This window comes from Gastrolobium bilobum, unplaced genomic scaffold (genome assembly GCF_033153095.1).
Source record: "Gastrolobium bilobum isolate Gb01-03AN ecotype WA unplaced genomic scaffold, APGP_CSIRO_Gbil_v1 utg2184, whole genome shotgun sequence".
Classification (NCBI taxonomy): domain Eukaryota; kingdom Viridiplantae; phylum Streptophyta; class Magnoliopsida; order Fabales; family Fabaceae; genus Gastrolobium; species Gastrolobium bilobum.
The window spans coordinates 543,764-563,180 of record NW_026899222.1 but is presented as its reverse complement, the minus strand read 5'-3'; the positions used below and the strand labels follow the sequence as shown (position 1 = coordinate 563,180).

Here is a 19,417-nt window from a genome sequence, read left to right as displayed (position 1 = left end):
GAATCCAACTCTGTAAACATGAAAAAGAAAGGGGAATTCAAACTACCAGGTAAAAAAAGGACCAGGAACAAACTCAACAATATACTTCACAACACAAAAAAGGGCTCAAGCCCCCACAAAAGGAAGGCATGTAGAGCGACTTAAGAATGCCAAGAAGATGTCAATTAAGGATGGATCTAGAAGCATCTGAAATGCAAGAAAGCTATTACAGCCCACCAGCATGAACACTCCGTAATATTCTACATGTGTTAACAATCTGTAATATTTTAGTGATTTTATTTTATTTCCCCCCAGTCGCTAGTTTTGTTTTCGATCCACAACTTAGCTGGATCACTACCTGACTATTTGGGGTGAAAGTGGGCTGGGTTGGGTTGAGCTTTATCCCGTAAAGCCCAAGCCTATGCCCAAAAATTTCAATTTGATCTGGCTCGATAGCATAGTATGAGTATAACTGTTAGCCTGGCTTGACACATTTATAAAAAAACAAATGGCCTTGCCTGAGCCATTAGCCTGTTAATTTTTAACTTTCAAGCAGAACATGAATCAACTTCACAAAATTCTCAAATTTTATTATTAAAACAAAAATCACAATTTCAACGTTCAAACAAAATCATGAATTACAACAACTTATCACAATCTGCATTTAAGTCACTTTCAGAAGCAAGATGTCCAAACTAAATAATATATATTTCATCAGATTCAACAAATCAATCCATACTATGTAAATTAAAATAATTGCACGAATCCAACAAATGCATCATGATGCTTGTAGTAAGCCAAAAACTTTTCATTATCTTCTCTCCCCTGCAAATACAATTCCAAGGTTATATAAGTTGGCAAACAATTTGTAAATGTAGAAAAAAAAAAATAAGATTAAAGAACAGAAAGAAAAAAAAAAAAAAAAACCTTTTTACACATTTTGTTTTTTTCTTTAAGCCACACTTTTTACGTAGCCAATCTCTACCATTTTTTAAAGTTTGAAAGGTATTTTCAGCCAATCTAGAATGATATATATCAATAACTCTTCCTCCAGTACTAAATATTAATTCTGATGCTATTATGGAGATTGATACAGATTTTATGTCACTCCCAAAGGTAGAATTGATGGGGGATCGAACCTAAGTCCTTCACCACCTACTCAGCTCACATGCACTAAGTGAACTGTCACCATTTGGTACTACTATGAATAATATTATTTTATTTAATTTAAAATAAATAATATAATATAAACCGGCTTCAGGCTTATAGACCTGACATGTAAAAAAAAACTATAACCTGCTTTCTAAATAGGCTTTTATAAAAATCCGAGCATGTTCTATTTGACTATATGTAATAGACTGAGTCTAGCCTGATATATGCTAGGACGTAGATCAACTCAACCCCACTTTCACCCGTACTGACTATAATATAAGGGAAAACATTTTCTCTAAAGAATTATTTTCTCCAACTACTGATTCTTCAATTTTCATATAATATTTTCTTTTATTTTTTTAATAGATGTAAATCCCATACAAGGTCTCTATAATATGAAAAAAAATTCTCCCACAATATGAAAACATTAAAAACCATAATATAAAAATTCCCAAGACTAGATACGCGGAAACTCAATCTTTGGCGGTGAGGAATTAAAATTAAAGTTACAATTTGGTAGCCAATTAATCTATGGACCGGTAGAGAAATTAAAAAAACAAAATAAAATAAAAATGAAAAACATCTCCCACTTAAACTGATTTAATTTATTTACCAAAAAAAAAAACTGATTTAATTTAAAACAAGCAGAGTTGACTTCACCCATAATTCTTCTTATGCGACAATATTACAAAAGCTACACCCAAGAACATTTTCAATGACCAAGTTTCTTTCACTTTTAAAGGGCATATAATATTGAGTGTCCGAGGAATAGAGTAAATGCAATGACAAGATCAACAGCATCCAAGTGAACAAGCCAAAGTAAAACTCCAATACTAAGACATGTTCCCTCCTGCATTATTAACCTGGCTTTTCTGATGTATGCTTACAGTGCCGCAATGCACTCGATTTCAATCTTGGCATCCAATGGTAAGGCAGCTACTTGATAAGTTGAACGAGCTGGGAAAGGTGAAGCGAAGTCTGAAACCATTTGAACCACGGGTAAATGAAGATTATTCAAATTACTGAAGGCGTTAGTGAAAAATAAAGAATACCAACTAAGGTGGAAAGACTTATCATACAGCATTCACCCTTGGCATATATTTAAGGTAAAACTTAAAAAAAAAAAAAAACCTATAAATTTCCTCCGGAATCACTTAATGACAAGCTAACAGATGAATCTTTATTCTTCCGGACTTAAACTACGGAAAAAGCATAAAGATATTTGTAAAGAATTAATTCGACCCAAGCTTTTGGGGAGGTTACAATAATGATTTTAGATCTCTCTAACACATTCCCTCATGCAAGAGCTTTTTGAACTTGAAGCGAGGACATTGCACAGGCCCATTTTTTTGGTTTACCTTGTACTTACCTAATTCCACTATAAAATGGGACAACTGTGAAAATCGAACTCGTGATCACTTAGTCATTCCAGCTCTGATACCATGTAAAACAACCATCTACCCAATAGCTTAAGCTTTTGGGTGAAGTTACATTAATAATTTTATATCTATAAGAGTTTTCAATCTAAAAGCTGGTCAGTGGTCAGTCATGCTACATGCATGTTACATAACAGGCTAACATGTTCTCAGCCCACATATTAAGCAGGATAAATTTTTACAGCACGATATAAATTATTGTGAAAAGTGAAATTCGTTTGTAATTAGCACAATTTAGCAGTTTGTCAATACGGGGCTTTCATAATCTGCAATATGAAATGGATGGCTAACTATTTTTATTAAAAGATAATAATGAAAAATGTGTAAAAGTTTAGGACACTGCTCAGTTTTCCACCTAAACTAGCTAGTGCAGACTTCGCCTTCTGCGAGAATGTAAACTGTGTCAAGGAAACATTCAAATCACTACTAAAGAACTCACATTTGGCATAGATCTCATTGACTTTCTTGAAGTCCTTCATGTCAGCCAATCTGCAGGAAATAAATGTTCAAAAACTAGTAATCTTGTCAGAATTCAATGATACCCAACTATGGATGAGCGAGGAATTCATACAGAATTGTTGTCTTAACAACTGATGAGTAGCTGGCACCACCAGCTTTAAGGATTTCCCCAATATTTTTTAGAAGCTGCAACGTGTAATTATCTCATATGTAAGAAACAAAATCAAGAAGTGCAGTGCAACATCAAGAACACGTTACTAGCATATGTTAATGGTTTACATGCGTACAACAATGACATTCAAATATTGGTTTTCGGCTTCTGCAGGAAAGAAAAAAAGACGTGCATAAAAATTTATCGGACTAAGCACCACTATTTTATTGGAAATTGCCAAAGTTAACTCCTCTGGCAGCTAAAGTTCAAGCTCCCATCCAAAGGGCAAAATGTTGTTTTCGCTTCTATCACGCTGAGACAGATCGATAATGTTCTCCAGTTAGGTTCACTAGCATCTCTTGATCATTGAAAAGTTATTTTTCTTTTTCCTTGAAGTTTTGGAAGTTAGATACTTTTCTTGAAATAATATACAAGTGCTGGTCCATTTTCACAAATGTTTAGGCGGTGAGCTTTCTAATTCTTAGCAATTATTTTGAATCATTAATAAGAACCTTCATATAAGGGTAGAGGGAAAATTTCCCACTTCAAGATCGTGAAAACTTAAACTTCACAAAAACCACTGAGCATCAGGTGTTAGCCTTTTGTAGAAAGCATAAGCAAATCAAGACCAAGTAAACCAAAACTGAAAACCAAGATTTTAGAACCAAGCAAAGCAACAACTATTGAGTCCTGATTGTTGATATACCAAGATAAAATCAGCATCATCCACGAGTACAGGAAGCAAGAGAAAATAAAGCAATAAATAGCAATCAAAGTTCAAAGTTCTCATTTGGTACCTGTTCTGTTTGATCTTCAACATTATCAGAGATGAACTTCCCCGTCTGCATTAGAGAGCAAAAAACACGTATTAACATTATAAGGGCACGAAATGGAAGAAACAAACACTATAAATGCACATGTATACAAAAATATTGAACTTGTTGGCAAACCTCGGGAACAAGGCCAAGAACACCTGACAGATAAAGAGCGTTGTTGGCTTTGATTGCTTGAGAATATGGCCCCAAAGCCGCAGGGGCTCTTTCTGTTTGAACAGCTTCCTTAATATCTACGAATCAAGGGAGCAGAAAATGATTGACAGCATAGGATTTCGAAAATTCCATGGTTAGAAATTAACAGAAAAACCGTTCCCATAACGAACTCCCTGCACTTACGGGCATCAGAAGAAATGCTCAAGCAAGTGAATGGCAAAGCGCGCTTCGATGATGAAGAGGAACGCCACAAAGAGGTGCCGGCCACCGATAAAAACCCTACTCCGGCGGCCAATGAAGCCCGGTTGCACATTGCACCGCCGTCCATCGCCGGAATTTGAAAGCACCTCGCAGCACACCACGACGCCATCACACTGCCACTCTTACTCTCACTCTGAACACATTACACAACCTCAGTCTTTGTCTTTTGGATTCTGAAATGGTGTTTACTTTTCCAGAATTACCCTTATCCGAGGTACTCATTTACGATTTTGGGCTAATTGGCTCGGACATCTTCGTCATCGTGGGCCAGGCCCAAATAACAGTTTGGGTTTATCGTTTTCTTGATTGATTGAAAATGATGAAAAGAACATAAAGTGATACTGTTGATTAATGTTTACATTCACTGTATTCTAAAACAAAACAAAAATGAATAAAATTGTTTCAAAAAGGTCTTTATTATAAAATGTTGATGAAAAAGAAGAAGTAAAAAATCTGGTGTGCCAACCTATTCTGATAGGCTAGCTGTTTGCGACAAAATTTGTTGTTGAAATATGTGGTAAATGTTGTTAGAAAAAAATGTCCAACCACCTGTTTCCACTGGCTCATGAAAAATAAATACATGATCATGTGCCTCTTTCAAGGGAAATATCATTACAACATATTGAATCTCATTGGTCGAATCAAAATTAAAGCTTTATTTCCTTTCACTGTCAACTTCATACCCTTTTAATTTCATTTACTAGTATCAGCATTTTTTTTTTTTTTTTTTTGTATTCACAATAACTTCATAACTTCGGCATCACGAGGTTAATGCATGGCAATAACTCAACCTACTTTTTTTTTTTTTGTAAACAACTCAACCTACTTTGCAACCACAAAAACGCTACTATTCACGAATGTGGTCTGGAACATAAGTTCTACACATTGGGCATGATCCTTGTTGGATTAACCACTTGTCTATACATTCTAAATGAAAAACGTGGCCACATTTTGGAAGTATCCTGACCAACTCTCCATCCTCAAAATCCTGTAAATCAAAATATAAAGATTTAATATGCGTGTTAAGATATATATATATATATATATATATATATATATATATATATATATATATATATATATACTATATAAGGGTTTCTTGTAAAAAATGATTTAATCAATATGATTATTAAATTATAATAAGTATTGATACTGCACAAAAATTTTATTTGTGTATAAGTTTAGGTCAAATAATGAGTATTTTCACTTGGTTCAATGTCATATGCATGTTAAAATAATGATGGAGCAGGAAAGAATATTATTAGGTTAAAATAAATTTCGATGAGCATAAAATGCATTCATCCTATGAAAATATTATGAGTAAAATACCACTTCGGTTTTAAGAAAATAATAGTCTCAAATTTTTTAAAGCTTATTACCACCATGTTCCTAAAATATTAGTTTTGGTTCGCGAGAAATCATACTAATTTTTTAGTAGTAATTAAATTCTTGAAACCTACGCACCCAGTGTGTGACATATTTGTTTTAGTTTTAGGTTACCAATTTAACATGTTGCGTTGAACCAGCTTAATTAGATCATTTATGAATTGATACTATTAGTTTCATATTAGTCTGTCAGATTGAAATTAATATACGCAGATTCTTAGCCCCCACCAATCAAGCCAATTTATGTTTGATGTGAACTAGTTTGATGCTGTTTGAAGCGTAGATAGAATTAAAGAACCTTTAAGTTAGGATCAAAAACGTGTTTCAAGCTAGTAAAAGAGAATTTTTCTAATCCAAGCTGGAATCATTATCATCTGATGGCCACGTCAACAACTTAACGTGTCACAATTATACTTGTGAACAAAAATGGCCTTAACTTACAGACTAACTAACTTATGAAACTAACATTTTAAGATTTGTTTTGGGTTTTAAGTATGGAAAATATTATTGTTATGCCACCTAAGATAATATCTCTTTCTTACATACCCATTGATTTTCATGTAGTTTAATTTTTAATTTTTAATTTTTTTTAAGTGAGTGAGCCCCACCTATGATTATTTCTATGGTAGGAGACAACATGAGATTAATAAAGCCCTTTAAGTATTCAGGAACTAATAAGGGTTTATTTTTTCTGCAGTTACCGCAGATAAGTTATTTGCAGTAAGTCCAATACGACGTCGTTTGGGGCGAAAATCATAGTGTTTTTGTAATTTTAATTTATTTTAAGGTTATTATAGTCTTTATAATTATAATTTTTTAATATTTTAATATCAAAACGACGTCGTCTTGGAAGTAAATACAGATAACTTATCTGCATTAACTCCAGAAATATCTTTTTTTGAATGTAAAATGAGTGAAATATTTTGAAGACTTAGTATGAAGTTTTAAGAATTCATGTTTCAATATGAAATAAATGAAATTTTGCTGGAACAAGTGATGTTTTACTTATTGAAGCAATAACCCAGGGAAGAAAGTATATACATCCTAGTCACGTCATAGGTTATACATTAAATTTTGGGAAATGTTATATTCACAAATTTTTTATTTATAAATTTTTACAAATTCAACTATGTATTGCTAAAAATAGACCGAGTTAAGAATACATTCCCGAGAATACATAATGTAATTTATAAATAAAAAGTTTTAAAATATAATATACCTCTTAAATTTAACTCTAATTCTATTTAATTCGGAAATGCGTCTATTCATTTATTGGTTACCTAAAACCAACTTTTGTTTACATTCTTTGAACCATGGAAATTTCACAGGGCTCTGAGATATTTCTCACCTGGAAGCAAATTGAGCAGCACGACTTATTGTATAATTTCAACATTTTGCTGGAGTTGAATTGCTGAAAAGGAAGCTTAAGAATGATATTCTGGGGCATCCCTGCGACTCCCTTGATATCAAAAATATCTGATACTTCTCTGTAAATAGTTTCTGGCGTGTTGATCTGAAACAAATGAGTTTCACCAAATGTGATTAGAATTTTGATTCCAATAACTCAAAACATAGTCTACAGAAGATTAATTTTACATTTAGTTAGCTTTTATATTAATACTTACATGCAACTCATAGGCTTGTGCAACAGCTGGACATATCCATTCCATTAAGACTTGTCCATTGAATAAACTGCTCAACAGGGCAACCTGTAATTCAAAACCAAATATTAAACATGCACAATTGGTCTAGCTACTAGCTACTAGGTAGTAGTTACTGGTGAGAAAATGGGTCATTGGAAAAGAAATACAACATTGTATTGCCAAAGTAAGGAACTAGCAGTATTACCTTGGACAATGGCTCATCAACAGCAGAAAAACTCACCAATTCTATGCCTGCAATGGCTCCTATAATTGCTCCTTTGACAGCTCCATCAAGAAAACCAGCTTCGGTGGTCTGGCCTTTGATGGCTCCGGCAATTGTTCCTATTACTGACCCTCCTGTGCCAAGATCAAACATTGCTCATGGCACCATACACAAATTATTTCCAATTACCTTCACAATTAAAGAGGCTAATGCAGTAATGCCAACCACTATTTAATTTTATTCCCTCACTCTTTCTTCACTTTCCTGCTTTCAGTGTTTACCCAGAGCCAACTACTATATAGAGCTTAATCTGACTTGAATGAGTTACAATAACTTTGAGATATAAAGCCAAATGTTTGACATAGACCTTAATTTACATGCCTAAATTATGAGATATACAACGTTATATAGCAATGTTTTTAAAAGCCAATGCAAGAGCCATGTGAATGCTACTAACAAATAGAGAGGGGAGAAATGCGTCATACCTAATGCCAGAATGCAAGTAAATACAGAAAAGAGAACTATCTCCATAGCTTTCATGAATAGCTCAACTACATAACCGCCAATGCTAGCCAAAACCCACAAAGAAAAAACTTCCTTACACCTTGTTACTGCTTCTATCTTTCCAGAAAACCACTTGCTCATAGTTGGAGAAGTGTTGGTAATAGGAATTTCAAATTGAGAGGATAAGAATGCACTAAATGTATTGCTTAGAAATGATGCAGATAGACTACCATTTATAGGCTGAGGGAAGCCATGTTATTTAGTTTTTAAAAAGCTTATCTTTCCAGCAATAGAATCTAAGTAGGCCAGCAAAACTAATATCACTCTCACGCTGCTTACTTTTTTTAGATAATAAAACAATAAAGTGGTACAAGTGTAAAAGTGATACAAGAATTTTGATATGTAAATGTACTGTTTAGAATTTAATGGTTAATAAAAGAATGTTACTGCTTAGATCACTGAAATTTTGAAAGACATAAACTATTCCCCTAGCTCCAAAATCTCATACATTGTAGCATTTTGGGGTCTGCATGATTAGAATAGGTAAAATAAATGGGAACTGCTCTGTATTATGGACATGAAAATAAAACTCTGGACAGGTTTATAACACACAGAAAATGCCAGAAACAAAAGACGCCACAGGGTGATTTAATTACCACCATTTTTTTCTTGTTTTTGTTTTTCAATTTGGCTGCTGGAGTCAATTTGTTGGTTACCTAAAAGGGTATATAAACAATAATTAGTTTTCACTAATGTCATGAAATATAGTCATGTAGATAAATCATGGTGATGCTTAATTCACCGGGTTCATCTAGTTCTCATTGGTCAAATGGGGCCTGAAACCATTGAGTGGATTGATTTTGGTATTCTTCTGTTATTGTCAGTTAAACCAATATAAGAACTTAAAAATTTCATATCACACAAAACTTAACTGAGGTGGTGGTAGGATTGACCATCCTTAGTGCTTGTAGTTCATATTTCTCGCCTTTCCTTGCTATAAAGGAAAGTTTAGATATTAAGGTTCGTGATGGGCTGTTTCAAGAGCTAGGGAAAACAGGAAACTAACTAAAACAAGGTGCTGGAAAGGTGGTTCCTGGTTAGATTGCTTCTGTGGGCTGAGATACAGAGAGTTAGTAGTACATAAATAACAAGTGACTTAATTGCATTAATTGTTGGGTAGATATGCCTTTGATATTTAGTCTCATGGAGCACGTCATGCATCTTGACCTGTAATTATCTTCTTCGTTTTTCTAAATAAATACTCAAAATGGCCGACAACTTAATATATTTGATTTGCAAAATATCTATACAAACAAAAATTTGGTGAGATATGAATAAAACATGATCCTTTGTTTGTTAATATAATAAAGGAATTTAAAAAAAGTAAAAAACTTTTTTTTGGACTTTTTTCTCATTTGTTCACCACAAGTTAAGCTATAAATGGGTTTTTGTCCCTTATTTTTTAAGCTGTGCAACGTGAACTGCACTATATAGTTAGGCACAATAACATGGACTGCAAAAAATTGATGATAAGACAATGTTAATGTGTTTCAAAATCAAAAGGTAGAGAACGGTATTTTTTCCATGCCATTTTTATGAGATGAGTCAGAGTGTGTGCAGAGCTAGTTGTAGCAGTAAGGTGATAGAGTAAATTGTGGTCCCGTTCTACTTTTCTTAGTAATGTCCCTGACGTATATATGTGGTTGTGAAACACAGATGTTTAATTCATCACGCTATTTTAGGATATGGTTTTCGTTTTCCTTTTTTGTGTATGTGTGTGTGTGTGTGGAGGAATTGAGAAGCCGCAACTGCACTCTTCAAAGACATTATCAGAAACAAACGAAAACATTTTCAGCTTGGCGCATCAAATCTAAGAACATGGTTACTTTGCTTCCCAAAATGAGATAAGAAAAATGTTCATATCAATTTTGATTACTTCAAGGTGTTAAAAATGACAGTAAAATTGTGAACAGTTGAATGCAATATGTTTTTGTTACTTATATTATGTAGGAATTAATTTGAGAATCTTAAGAGTTAAAGAATTTCAATATAATATGCATTCTGCTTGTTGATGAAGAATCAATCTTCACTGTATTGTTCGTAAGGAACAAAACCTCAAAATTACAGTCCCAAAAGTTTTTTATAACTATATGATTTCTTGTCACCTTATTTTGCACATATTGTGGGATTACTGAAGCCAAACTTTGCATCACATGAGTCATGTTGAGGCTTCCCTTCAGGTACTCTTATGAACAAGGTATCTTGTCGTATGCCCTAAATGCGCGATCAACTTTGCCTGCTAAAGCTATATTGAAATTATATATGTTACTTATTAATATGTTTTGGGCCTTTTGGCTGAATATTAATATTAATGCATCTGTTTTGGGCCTTTTGGCTGTTTCAATTAGAGATGGAGAATGCATAATTGAAATATCAATTTGTCTTCTTAAGTACTGGTAGACCAGTGATATTTTTGCATGGCCTATCAACTAATTATCAATCTACTTAACGATTATGAATATTTTGACTTAAGATGAAGTCATAAGCCCAATATTATATCAGAGCATCACAGCCACAGGCAATCAGACACCCCCATCTTTAATACGTGGTCCTACTATGCACAACAATATGTCCTTGTGTCACGTTTTTGGTGTGTTAACATGTTTTCACTTGTAATAGCTTAGCACTTCGACTGAAAAGAAATTTTGGAGCGAAGTGAAAGATTCGAAACAAAAAGACATGTATGTGATTAACATGGCTAGCTGATTATGATTTCGTTACATTAGACTGTTCCCCAAATAAAATTAATTAATTGCTTTTGGTGGGGGGTACAATAATATTTTGGATGATGAGCCCTGCTGAACCTTAATCATTAATTGCTGTTATTTTAAGAACCTAACCAGAGCACTCGCTTGGGATATAATATAGTAACAGAAGAGCATCATATCACGTGGTAGATGGGTTGGACTATAAGTTGAAAAACAATGATCCCTTCGATTATCACATGGGGTAATATGTACTGTTAATTGGCAACATCAATCTACTTTCACAACATCTTTTTTTACACCTATCAAGATTAATTTGTTAGTAATGTTATGGCAACTTTATAAAAGTTATTAAAATAAAGTAGCTAGCCCTTTAATTGGTGACTATGTTTACGCCTACCAAACATATCCATTTGGGTTTATATCATGGATAAATTCTGATATCATACGATCTCTTTTATAAAGAGATTTACCTCATAATAAATAAAACCCATAATTTCTCGATTACGTGGAGGCCCACATATGTGAAGCCCATTATGTGGGCCTAGAACACCTGGTTATACTAGTTGTATAAAGACATTGCAGCCTAGGCCACGCTACTCGCCCTCACCAACATAAACACTCTTTTGTTAATTCACTGTTTTAATCACTCATCCAACCAAACCCAGAACAGAACAAAACAAAACAAAAAATGACATCTCGACAAAAATAAAGGTTGCTTTAGCAACTCAACTAGCTAAGCGGACTCAAGAAGGTTAGTATAACTTGAAAGCTATGTTCTTTTATAGCTTCCAAAACTTAAGCAATTGCTTTCATTGTGACAGGAGAGTTAAACAAAGCAAGACCACCCCTGTATTACCCCAAAAACCAGGAAAAAAACATGCCCTTCACCTCATACTATATGTGAAGTTAGTTTCGGTAATTGTTTTTTCGAGAAATGTGTTCCCCGTTTGAGGGCTTTATGTGAAGCGCATATAAAGTAATGGATTTCTCTCTTGTCTTAACCAGAGAAAATTATTTGTAATATCATTATTTACATATTTAATTTAGCGGATTATTTTTTAAAATTATCATTCGATACCATTTGTAATAAAATAACTATCATAATAGTATTTGAAAAATATTATATTTACAAAATTTTTTGTTTATAAACTCTTACAAACTCAATTATGTACTCTCAAAAATAGATTTCGCAAGAAATGTATTACAGGAATGCATAATGTAGTTTGTAAATACAAAATTTGTATATATAACTTACACCATATTATTTTGCTAAGAATTTGAGTAGCGAAACCATAACATAATAGGTGAAAAATATTTCTCCAATGACTAGAGATAAAATTATCTTCAATAAATTCAAAGGGATAGGTTATTCTACCTATCATTTTTTCTGCCTACCTTTGCCTATCATTCTTCAATATCGTTAGATCAGAATCTAAAGAGGAGAGAGAAAGATAAATATTAATTGAGATTCTAATCTAATCATCTTTTAAAGTGGTAGGCAAAGGTAGGCAGAAAAAATTGTAGGTAGAATAACCTATCCCAAATTCAAAATGATATCGTTTTGGGGTTAGAAAATTAAAATGGTAACGATTAATAAAATTATGAAATACATTAGAATTATAAAAATATATTTTTCTCAACTCAAAATAACATCATTTTTGGCTCACTGAAGATAAATTATTAATTATCTACATTGGCTAGAGATCCACGAAACCCAACATAATAATGCTTTTCTATAATATAATAAGGAAAAATGATTTTTCATGTTAAAGGAGGCAACTTTTCTTTCCTACACAAATAAAAAGACGAGTCCCTTGAATATCTTCTTTTTTTGTAAAAGAAAAACACTTCACTACAAAAAGAAAAAGAAAAAGAAAATGAAAAAAGTGATGAGTCAGGGGTTCAAAAATTCTGAATAAATTGAGTAAATTGTGGTTTGTGGTTTAGTTTTAGTTTGTTTGAATATATAAGTCTTTGGTCTAATAGTTTATACATGTATATTTCACATAAAACATTAAAATTGTTAAATTATTATTTTGCTGTTATTTATTTATTCATTATTGCTAAAATATAATGAATTTGATTGGACAATATCTTTGAAATGTATTAAGTTAAATCATAATTATCAGTATCTTAAGATACACGATACGATTTGTATGATAAGATACAATTCATAAGCGCAACAATACATATCATGAGGAGTATCGAAAAAGGATTTATATCGGACGAAATGATAATGCATCATACGATACGATATATACGATACTTAAATTAAGATTTGTAATTTTTAATATATAAATAATAATAATAATTTGATTTATTATTTAAATTAAAAATCTAAAAAATTATTATTAATACAAAAAGAAAATAAAGATTTGATTTGTGATTTAAACTTAAAAATTAATTTAAAAAATCTATATTAATATAGAAAATAATTAAATAAATATTTATTTTAATTATATATTTTTAAATTATTTTTTATTATATTTCAATATCTTATTATTTATACTAATCACGATATAAACAATCGGTCAAACAATACAATCCAAATAAAATATTATTTAAAGTTGTGATTTAGTTTGATATTTAAGAACCTAAGTCATTTTGATCTAATTTACTAAGCAATATGGTATTGTAACAATCAATTAGTATTATTATCAATGTTATTATCAATCAATTTCACCGTTAGATCGATTATATTGATCAAACAGTTATATTTATTTTTATCTTTGTATGATTATGATTCCCCATATTTAATGTGAAAACATTAAATATGAAAAATCATAATCATACGAAGATGAAAATAAATATAAAGTATTAAATATGAAGAATTATAATCATACAAAGATGAAAATAAATATAATTATTAGATCAACATAATTAATCTAATGGTGAAATTGATTGATAGTAACATTAATAATAACACTAATTAATTATTTCAATATCTTCCCCATTTACTAATTATAAAACAATTTGATTTGAAGTGGTCCCTTAAGCAAATGAATTATGCAGATACAGCGAATCCGTGTTATGAAGGAAATTTATTTGAAACACCGGATTTGGGAATTTGACAGAAAATGTATGATTCACTCTCAGAAAAGAAGAAAAATGAAATCAAAACCGTGTGCTAGCCAATGATCGTTAAGGTGCACTTCCTCGTGTACACGTTTTCTACTTTTCTTGTTTGTTTCAGCCCTAATTACTCTCAAAATCGACTTAATACCACGTGTCCACGTTTATTTCTTACGTGTCAGTGGGTCCCACTTTACCGATTGTCATGACATCACCATGATCAATCACAACGTATTTGTTTTTTTCTTAACAAGTTTATCATGATTTCATTTGTGATTAAATGAGTCTTTCACTTGTAGTTTACGCAAATATAAGATAATGATTCAATTTCATGATTCATTTGTAGAATTAAGAATCACCATTACTTTTTAGAAAATTAGAATTTTTGATTAACGAAATCAAGCTCAAGTTTATTTTATATTACCCTTACTTATTTTATAAAGTAATAAGTATTATATTTATTTAAATATAGCCTTAAATATGGATAAGTTCTAAATAACTTCTATTAGTGTTTTTTTTTTTTTTTTTTTTTCTAGTTGTATACGAACAGACAAAATAATAAGAGATGTTACAAGAGAAACATATGCCAAACATGAGCATCTTAGAGTAAATAAAATTTTTACGAACATTAATTAGCTATTTAGGTGGCACCATGTTTCATGAGTGAAGCAATAGAATAATGTCTTGTGATACTAGAAGACGCATCTCTGATTCGGACCTAGAGTCACGAACATAGCAGGTGTCCCTTTAAGAAGGAAGCTTCTCTTTATATTCTTTTCTCTGGATTATTGGTGGCTTTCCTTTATCTTGTTTTCATCGTAAATAACTTCAGAATTTTTAGGTAACGTTGCTTAAATCCAAATCCCATAGTTGACTCGGTTCCTGATTGCTGATTCTGATTGCTGATTCTCACCCACTTTATGGTTTTATCCTTTCCGTTTCAGAATTCAGACTCTTTCTAGTCTCTATTTTTATAAAACCTGATACTTTGATCCATTTCCCCACATACCCTTCTGAATCAAAGTTTCAAACTTTGGCTTTTTCACACTATGTATATTCTTCCCCCTGGCCTCATCTGAATATACAAAGCTTTATACTTTAGTCATCAATCTGCTTAGTCTTCTTGAATTCTCATCTGGGTTCAATCCTTTTTCATATTTTGACTGAATCACTTTCAGGCAGTGTTGTGTTACCTGATAAAAATCTTTTCTTTCCTTCTGTTTTTGTGTCATAATCATGGGTTGTTGTCTGAGTAAAAAAGGATCAGAACCAGAAGACCTTGTTTACAGACATGTTGGGGCTGGTGGTATGCGTAATCATAAGACTCATGAACCTTTTGTCAACCAATCAAAAGCCCCTGATGCAGCAGCACCACCTCAGGCACCATGGAAGCCCACTGTTTTTGCCATGAGCCCAAAACATGTTCAATGGTCAGATACAATTCTTGGGAAACCATTTGAGGATGTTAGGCAGTTCTATACATTGGGGAAAGAATTGGGGAGAGGCCAATTTGGGGTGACTTATTTGTGCACTGAGAATTCAACTGGCTTGCGATATGCTTGCAAGTCCATTTCAAAGAGGAAGCTTGTTAGCAAATCTGATAAGGAGGATATAAAGAGGGAGATTCAAATTATGCAGCATTTGAGTGGACAACCCAACATTGTTGAGTTCAAAGGTGCTTATGAGGATAAGCATTCGGTTCATGTTGTTATGGAGCTATGTGCAGGTGGTGAACTTTTTGATAGGATTATTGCCAAGGGGCACTACAGTGAAAGAGCTGCAGCTTCAATATGTAGACAAATTGTTAATGTTGTTCATATCTGCCATTTTATGGGTGTGATGCATAGGGATCTGAAGCCTGAGAATTTCTTATTGTCCAGTAAGGATGAAAATGCAATTCTCAAGGCCACAGATTTTGGCTTGTCGGTATTCATTGAGGAAGGTAAATTTCTTATTCATTCATGGTCTTTTGTTTTAATATTTAAATTTTTTAATATTTGTGAATTCAAGAATGAAAAGTATGTGAAATGTAGCATAATCTTGAAATTTTAGCGTTGAATAAGCTGCTAAAGTTTTTAGGGAAAAATTGTGTAGTTTTCTTTCCAAAACTAATCAAATTTTGTATAGTTAGTTAGGCAATGTCTTGTCTCTTGATCAGTGAATACTAAACTTTTTATTATTTATTTATTTTTCCAGGAAAGGTGTATCGTGATATAGTTGGCAGTGCCTATTATGTTGCTCCAGAAGTTCTACGTCGTAGATATGGGAAGGAAATAGATATATGGAGTGCAGGAGTTATATTTTATATCTTACTTAGTGGCGTACCTCCATTTTGGGCAGGTAAACTGTCACTTTGATATTTTCATAATAGGATAATCACCTTGTATTGGAGGCTAGCTTCTTCTTTTTTCCCCTCTATTACGTTTTAGGCTTGACTAATTTTTTTTTCATAAAATGTGTCTATAGAGACGGAAAAGGGAATATTTGATGCCATACAGAAAGGTCATATTGATTTTGAAAGTCATCCATGGCCAAGCATATCAAATAGTGCTAAGGACCTTGTTCGTAAGATGCTTATACAGGATCCAAAGAAACGCATTACTTCTGCTCAGGTTCTTGGTAGGTAACTTTTATTGTAATTTCTCCTCATTATACGTGAAATTTATTTAACTTCATCTGAATTGTGTCTGATAGATTGACTTTCCTTCCCACTTGGTCCTTTTATGTGTGTACTTTTATGTGTGTACTTGGGGGAGATTGAGAAGATAAGATATTGGAGGGGTATAGTTTTTTTCCACGCCCAATATATACCAGTTGTTATAGTTAATAGTTCTGCACATAAAACATGAATTCATGGCTTAAAAACTTATAGGTGTGACAACACATACCAATGTTGCATGTGAACATGTTAGTTATTGAGACTTGAGACTTTACAGAGATGATATATTCACAAATCTATTAAGCATGTCAATTGTTTCTTACAGGATATTCTGTATCTGATAGAAAAAGAAATACTATTGAACATGAAGGAAGATAGTAACTAAGTTTCGATGTTTCGATGCAGTGACATGTACCTGTTTCCCATTACTTTTAGGATGATTGTGGCATCCTTAAGAATTTTCTTGGTGAATTTATTGTAATTTCTGTACTAATTGAAACCATGTACTGTATGAATAATCAGAGCACCCATGGATTAAAGAAGATGGAAATGCTTCCGACAAGCCAATAGACAGTGCAGTCCTTTCCAGAATGAAGCAATTCAGAGCAATGAATAAACTAAAGAAACTTGCCCTCAAGGTTAGTCCAGCCACAAGCTGCATGAAGAGACCACAGTGCTTTTTTAAGCTTATTCTGTTAGATGGCATACTTGGTACCTCTGTGCCTATGGATCAACTGCTAAAAATAGAAAAAGCTAATTTTTAAGCCAATGCATGTTTCAGTCAATAACTACACATTGAGAGACATGAAATATTTTCTAGTGTTCTCATTCTAACTCGAATTTATGTAACTTCATTCAAAAGAACTGAGTGGATTTTGAATAATCTTTTAGGTCATTGCTGAAAATCTCTCTGAAGAAGAGATCCAAGGTTTGAAGGCAATGTTTACAAATATTGACACTGACAATAGTGGTACAATCACCTATGAGGAACTGAGGGCAGGATTGCAAAGACTTGGCTCAAAGCTTACTGAAGCTGAAGTGCAGCAGCTTCTGGAAGCTGTAAGCTATTATTGATTTACAAGATTCAACCTCTATTTTTTTTTTCCCTTTTATTCTTCCAAACTTACATTCTTTTGCTTAAATTTAGGCTGATGTTGATGGAGATGGCACAATTGACTACATAGAATTCATCACTGCTACAATGCATAGACACAGATTAGAAAGAGATGAGCATCTTTACAAGGCCTTCCAATATTTTGATAAAGACAACAGTGGGTAAGTCCTATTGGGAATTAGTATTTCTTTTCCAATCTATCACATTATGGAATTAGCTAATATTTTTCCCTGAGTATGCATTCTCAACCTCAGTTGCTTTTAACTTTGAAGTTTCACTATGTTCCTTGTGAATCTTTTGCCTATTGGGTACAACGTCTGAAGTTTGTGTCATGTCTGTCAACCAAGTTTCATGCATATGTTTAAGGTTTTAATAATAAACAAGGATCAATTACCAGAAATCCCATTTCTTCCTACATCAAGAAGCACATTCATTACAAAATCATTAATTGATGAATAGCTCTAACTTGTTTGGATTTCAAGAGTAATGACAAAATCTACCTTGATTTTTGTTTGATTCCATCACAGGTTTATTACAAGAGATGAACTGGAAACAGCCATGAAGGAATATGGTATGGGTGACGAAGATACAATCAAGGAAATTATATCTGAAGTTGATACAGATAATGTAAGCCTATATGTTGTATTGACTTGCTACAAGTTTCATATTCTAGTTCCATAATTAACACTCGTTTTTGTGGTTTCTCAGGATGGTAGAATAAACTATGAAGAATTTTGTGCAATGATGAGGAGTGGAACCCAACAACAAGGCAAGCTATTCTAAATCACACAATGTCACTAGAATGAGTGTCCTGCAGCTAAGACACCCTATTGAAAAGGCGTATACTTGAGTTCTGAGAAGGGCTTCCGAAAGTAAATATACATCATATAGGCATGTAAAGCTTTTAATTTAGATTTGCTTGAGTTAAAATGCTCCACGTGACTTGTTGTCAACTCTCTTACTTCTCTTTTTGGTTTCTTTTTCACTTTAAAGTCTATTTTTGAGTTCTTTTGGACACGAATGAAATATAGACTCACCTAGGAAAGGTGATTTTCGAAGTAGATTATGCAATTTATTAAACTCGAAATCTTCATCTACTATTGTTGATTAAGGTTTGCACTTCTACCGATGAAATGTTTATTGGCTACTGTTAAGGGAAATTTTTGTCGCTTGTTATGAGAACTGAAGTGGATTAGAGGTCAATCATAAAGAAAAGGTTTTGTAGGCTTTCATTTTCTGTTTGCAGCAAACTTGGTGGGACATTCTGTGACAACTAGCATATAACCTTTGGTAGATCTTTCCATATCTGCCTGATGACAAGCACATCAAGTCAAACCAAGTGTTGGATTTATGAACAGTGACAATGCTTCAATGTATGATGGTACTTGTAAAAACTTTGAATTTAAAATTGTGTGTTTGGATACGACATTTTAGCTACATTAAACAGGTTGAAATAAACAAATTCAGTAGCTATCTAATAAATTAAAAAGAAAACTAACTGGTTGAACACTTACGCTAGTCAATTTAGATAATTCTGCCTTTTATCTTAATTATTTTTAATGAAGTATAATTTTTGGTAACGTTAACAGAAAAATTCAAATGGAAACGGTCAATATTGTGG

At 32.7% G+C, this 19,417-nt stretch overlaps 3 protein-coding genes across 7 annotated transcripts; 1 reads left to right on the top strand and 2 right to left on the bottom strand.

Moving 5' to 3' along the window:
* Positions 1 to 651: 651 nt before the first annotated feature.
* Positions 652 to 4,585, bottom strand: LOC133288502 (reactive Intermediate Deaminase A, chloroplastic-like). 2 transcript variants are annotated; one of them, XM_061486279.1, is made up of 7 exons: positions 4,350 to 4,585; positions 4,128 to 4,243; positions 3,975 to 4,019; positions 3,139 to 3,212; positions 3,007 to 3,056; positions 1,995 to 2,109; positions 652 to 804 (listed from the first exon to the last, which is right to left on the bottom strand). In XM_061486279.1, exons 1-6 carry the CDS (start codon positions 4,534 to 4,536, stop codon positions 2,015 to 2,017), a joined length of 567 nt encoding a protein of 188 aa, XP_061342263.1. In that variant the 5' UTR covers positions 4,537 to 4,585; the 3' UTR covers positions 652 to 804; positions 1,995 to 2,014. The 2 variants fall into 2 exon arrangements, with proteins under 2 accessions (XP_061342263.1, XP_061342262.1); XM_061486278.1 differs by lacking the exon at positions 652 to 804 and having other exon boundaries at positions 1,704 to 2,109.
* A 689-nt stretch (positions 4,586 to 5,274) lies between these two features.
* Positions 5,275 to 8,994, bottom strand: LOC133288477 (NEP1-interacting protein 1-like). The gene is made up of 7 exons (XM_061486232.1): positions 8,986 to 8,994; positions 8,840 to 8,899; positions 8,165 to 8,423; positions 7,662 to 7,813; positions 7,439 to 7,522; positions 7,162 to 7,326; positions 5,275 to 5,415 (listed from the first exon to the last, which is right to left on the bottom strand). Exons 1-7 carry the CDS (start codon positions 8,992 to 8,994, stop codon positions 5,275 to 5,277), a joined length of 870 nt encoding a protein of 289 aa, XP_061342216.1.
* A 5,711-nt stretch (positions 8,995 to 14,705) lies between these two features.
* On the top strand, positions 14,706 to 19,344 carry LOC133288489 (calcium-dependent protein kinase 2-like). Of its 4 annotated transcripts, none has more exons than XM_061486256.1 (8): positions 14,706 to 15,965; positions 16,220 to 16,363; positions 16,490 to 16,642; positions 17,205 to 17,320; positions 17,574 to 17,741; positions 17,830 to 17,957; positions 18,324 to 18,423; positions 18,505 to 19,344. In XM_061486256.1, the coding sequence occupies exons 1-8, from the start codon at positions 15,260 to 15,262 to the stop codon at positions 18,577 to 18,579; spliced, it is 1,590 nt and encodes a 529-aa protein (XP_061342240.1). In that variant the 5' UTR covers positions 14,706 to 15,259; the 3' UTR covers positions 18,580 to 19,344. The 4 variants fall into 4 exon arrangements, with proteins under 4 accessions (XP_061342240.1, XP_061342241.1, XP_061342242.1 ...); XM_061486257.1 differs by having other exon boundaries at positions 16,220 to 16,376; positions 16,485 to 16,642; XM_061486258.1 differs by having other exon boundaries at positions 16,220 to 16,376; positions 16,485 to 16,642; positions 17,574 to 17,747.
* The last annotated feature ends 73 nt before the right edge of the window (positions 19,345 to 19,417 follow it).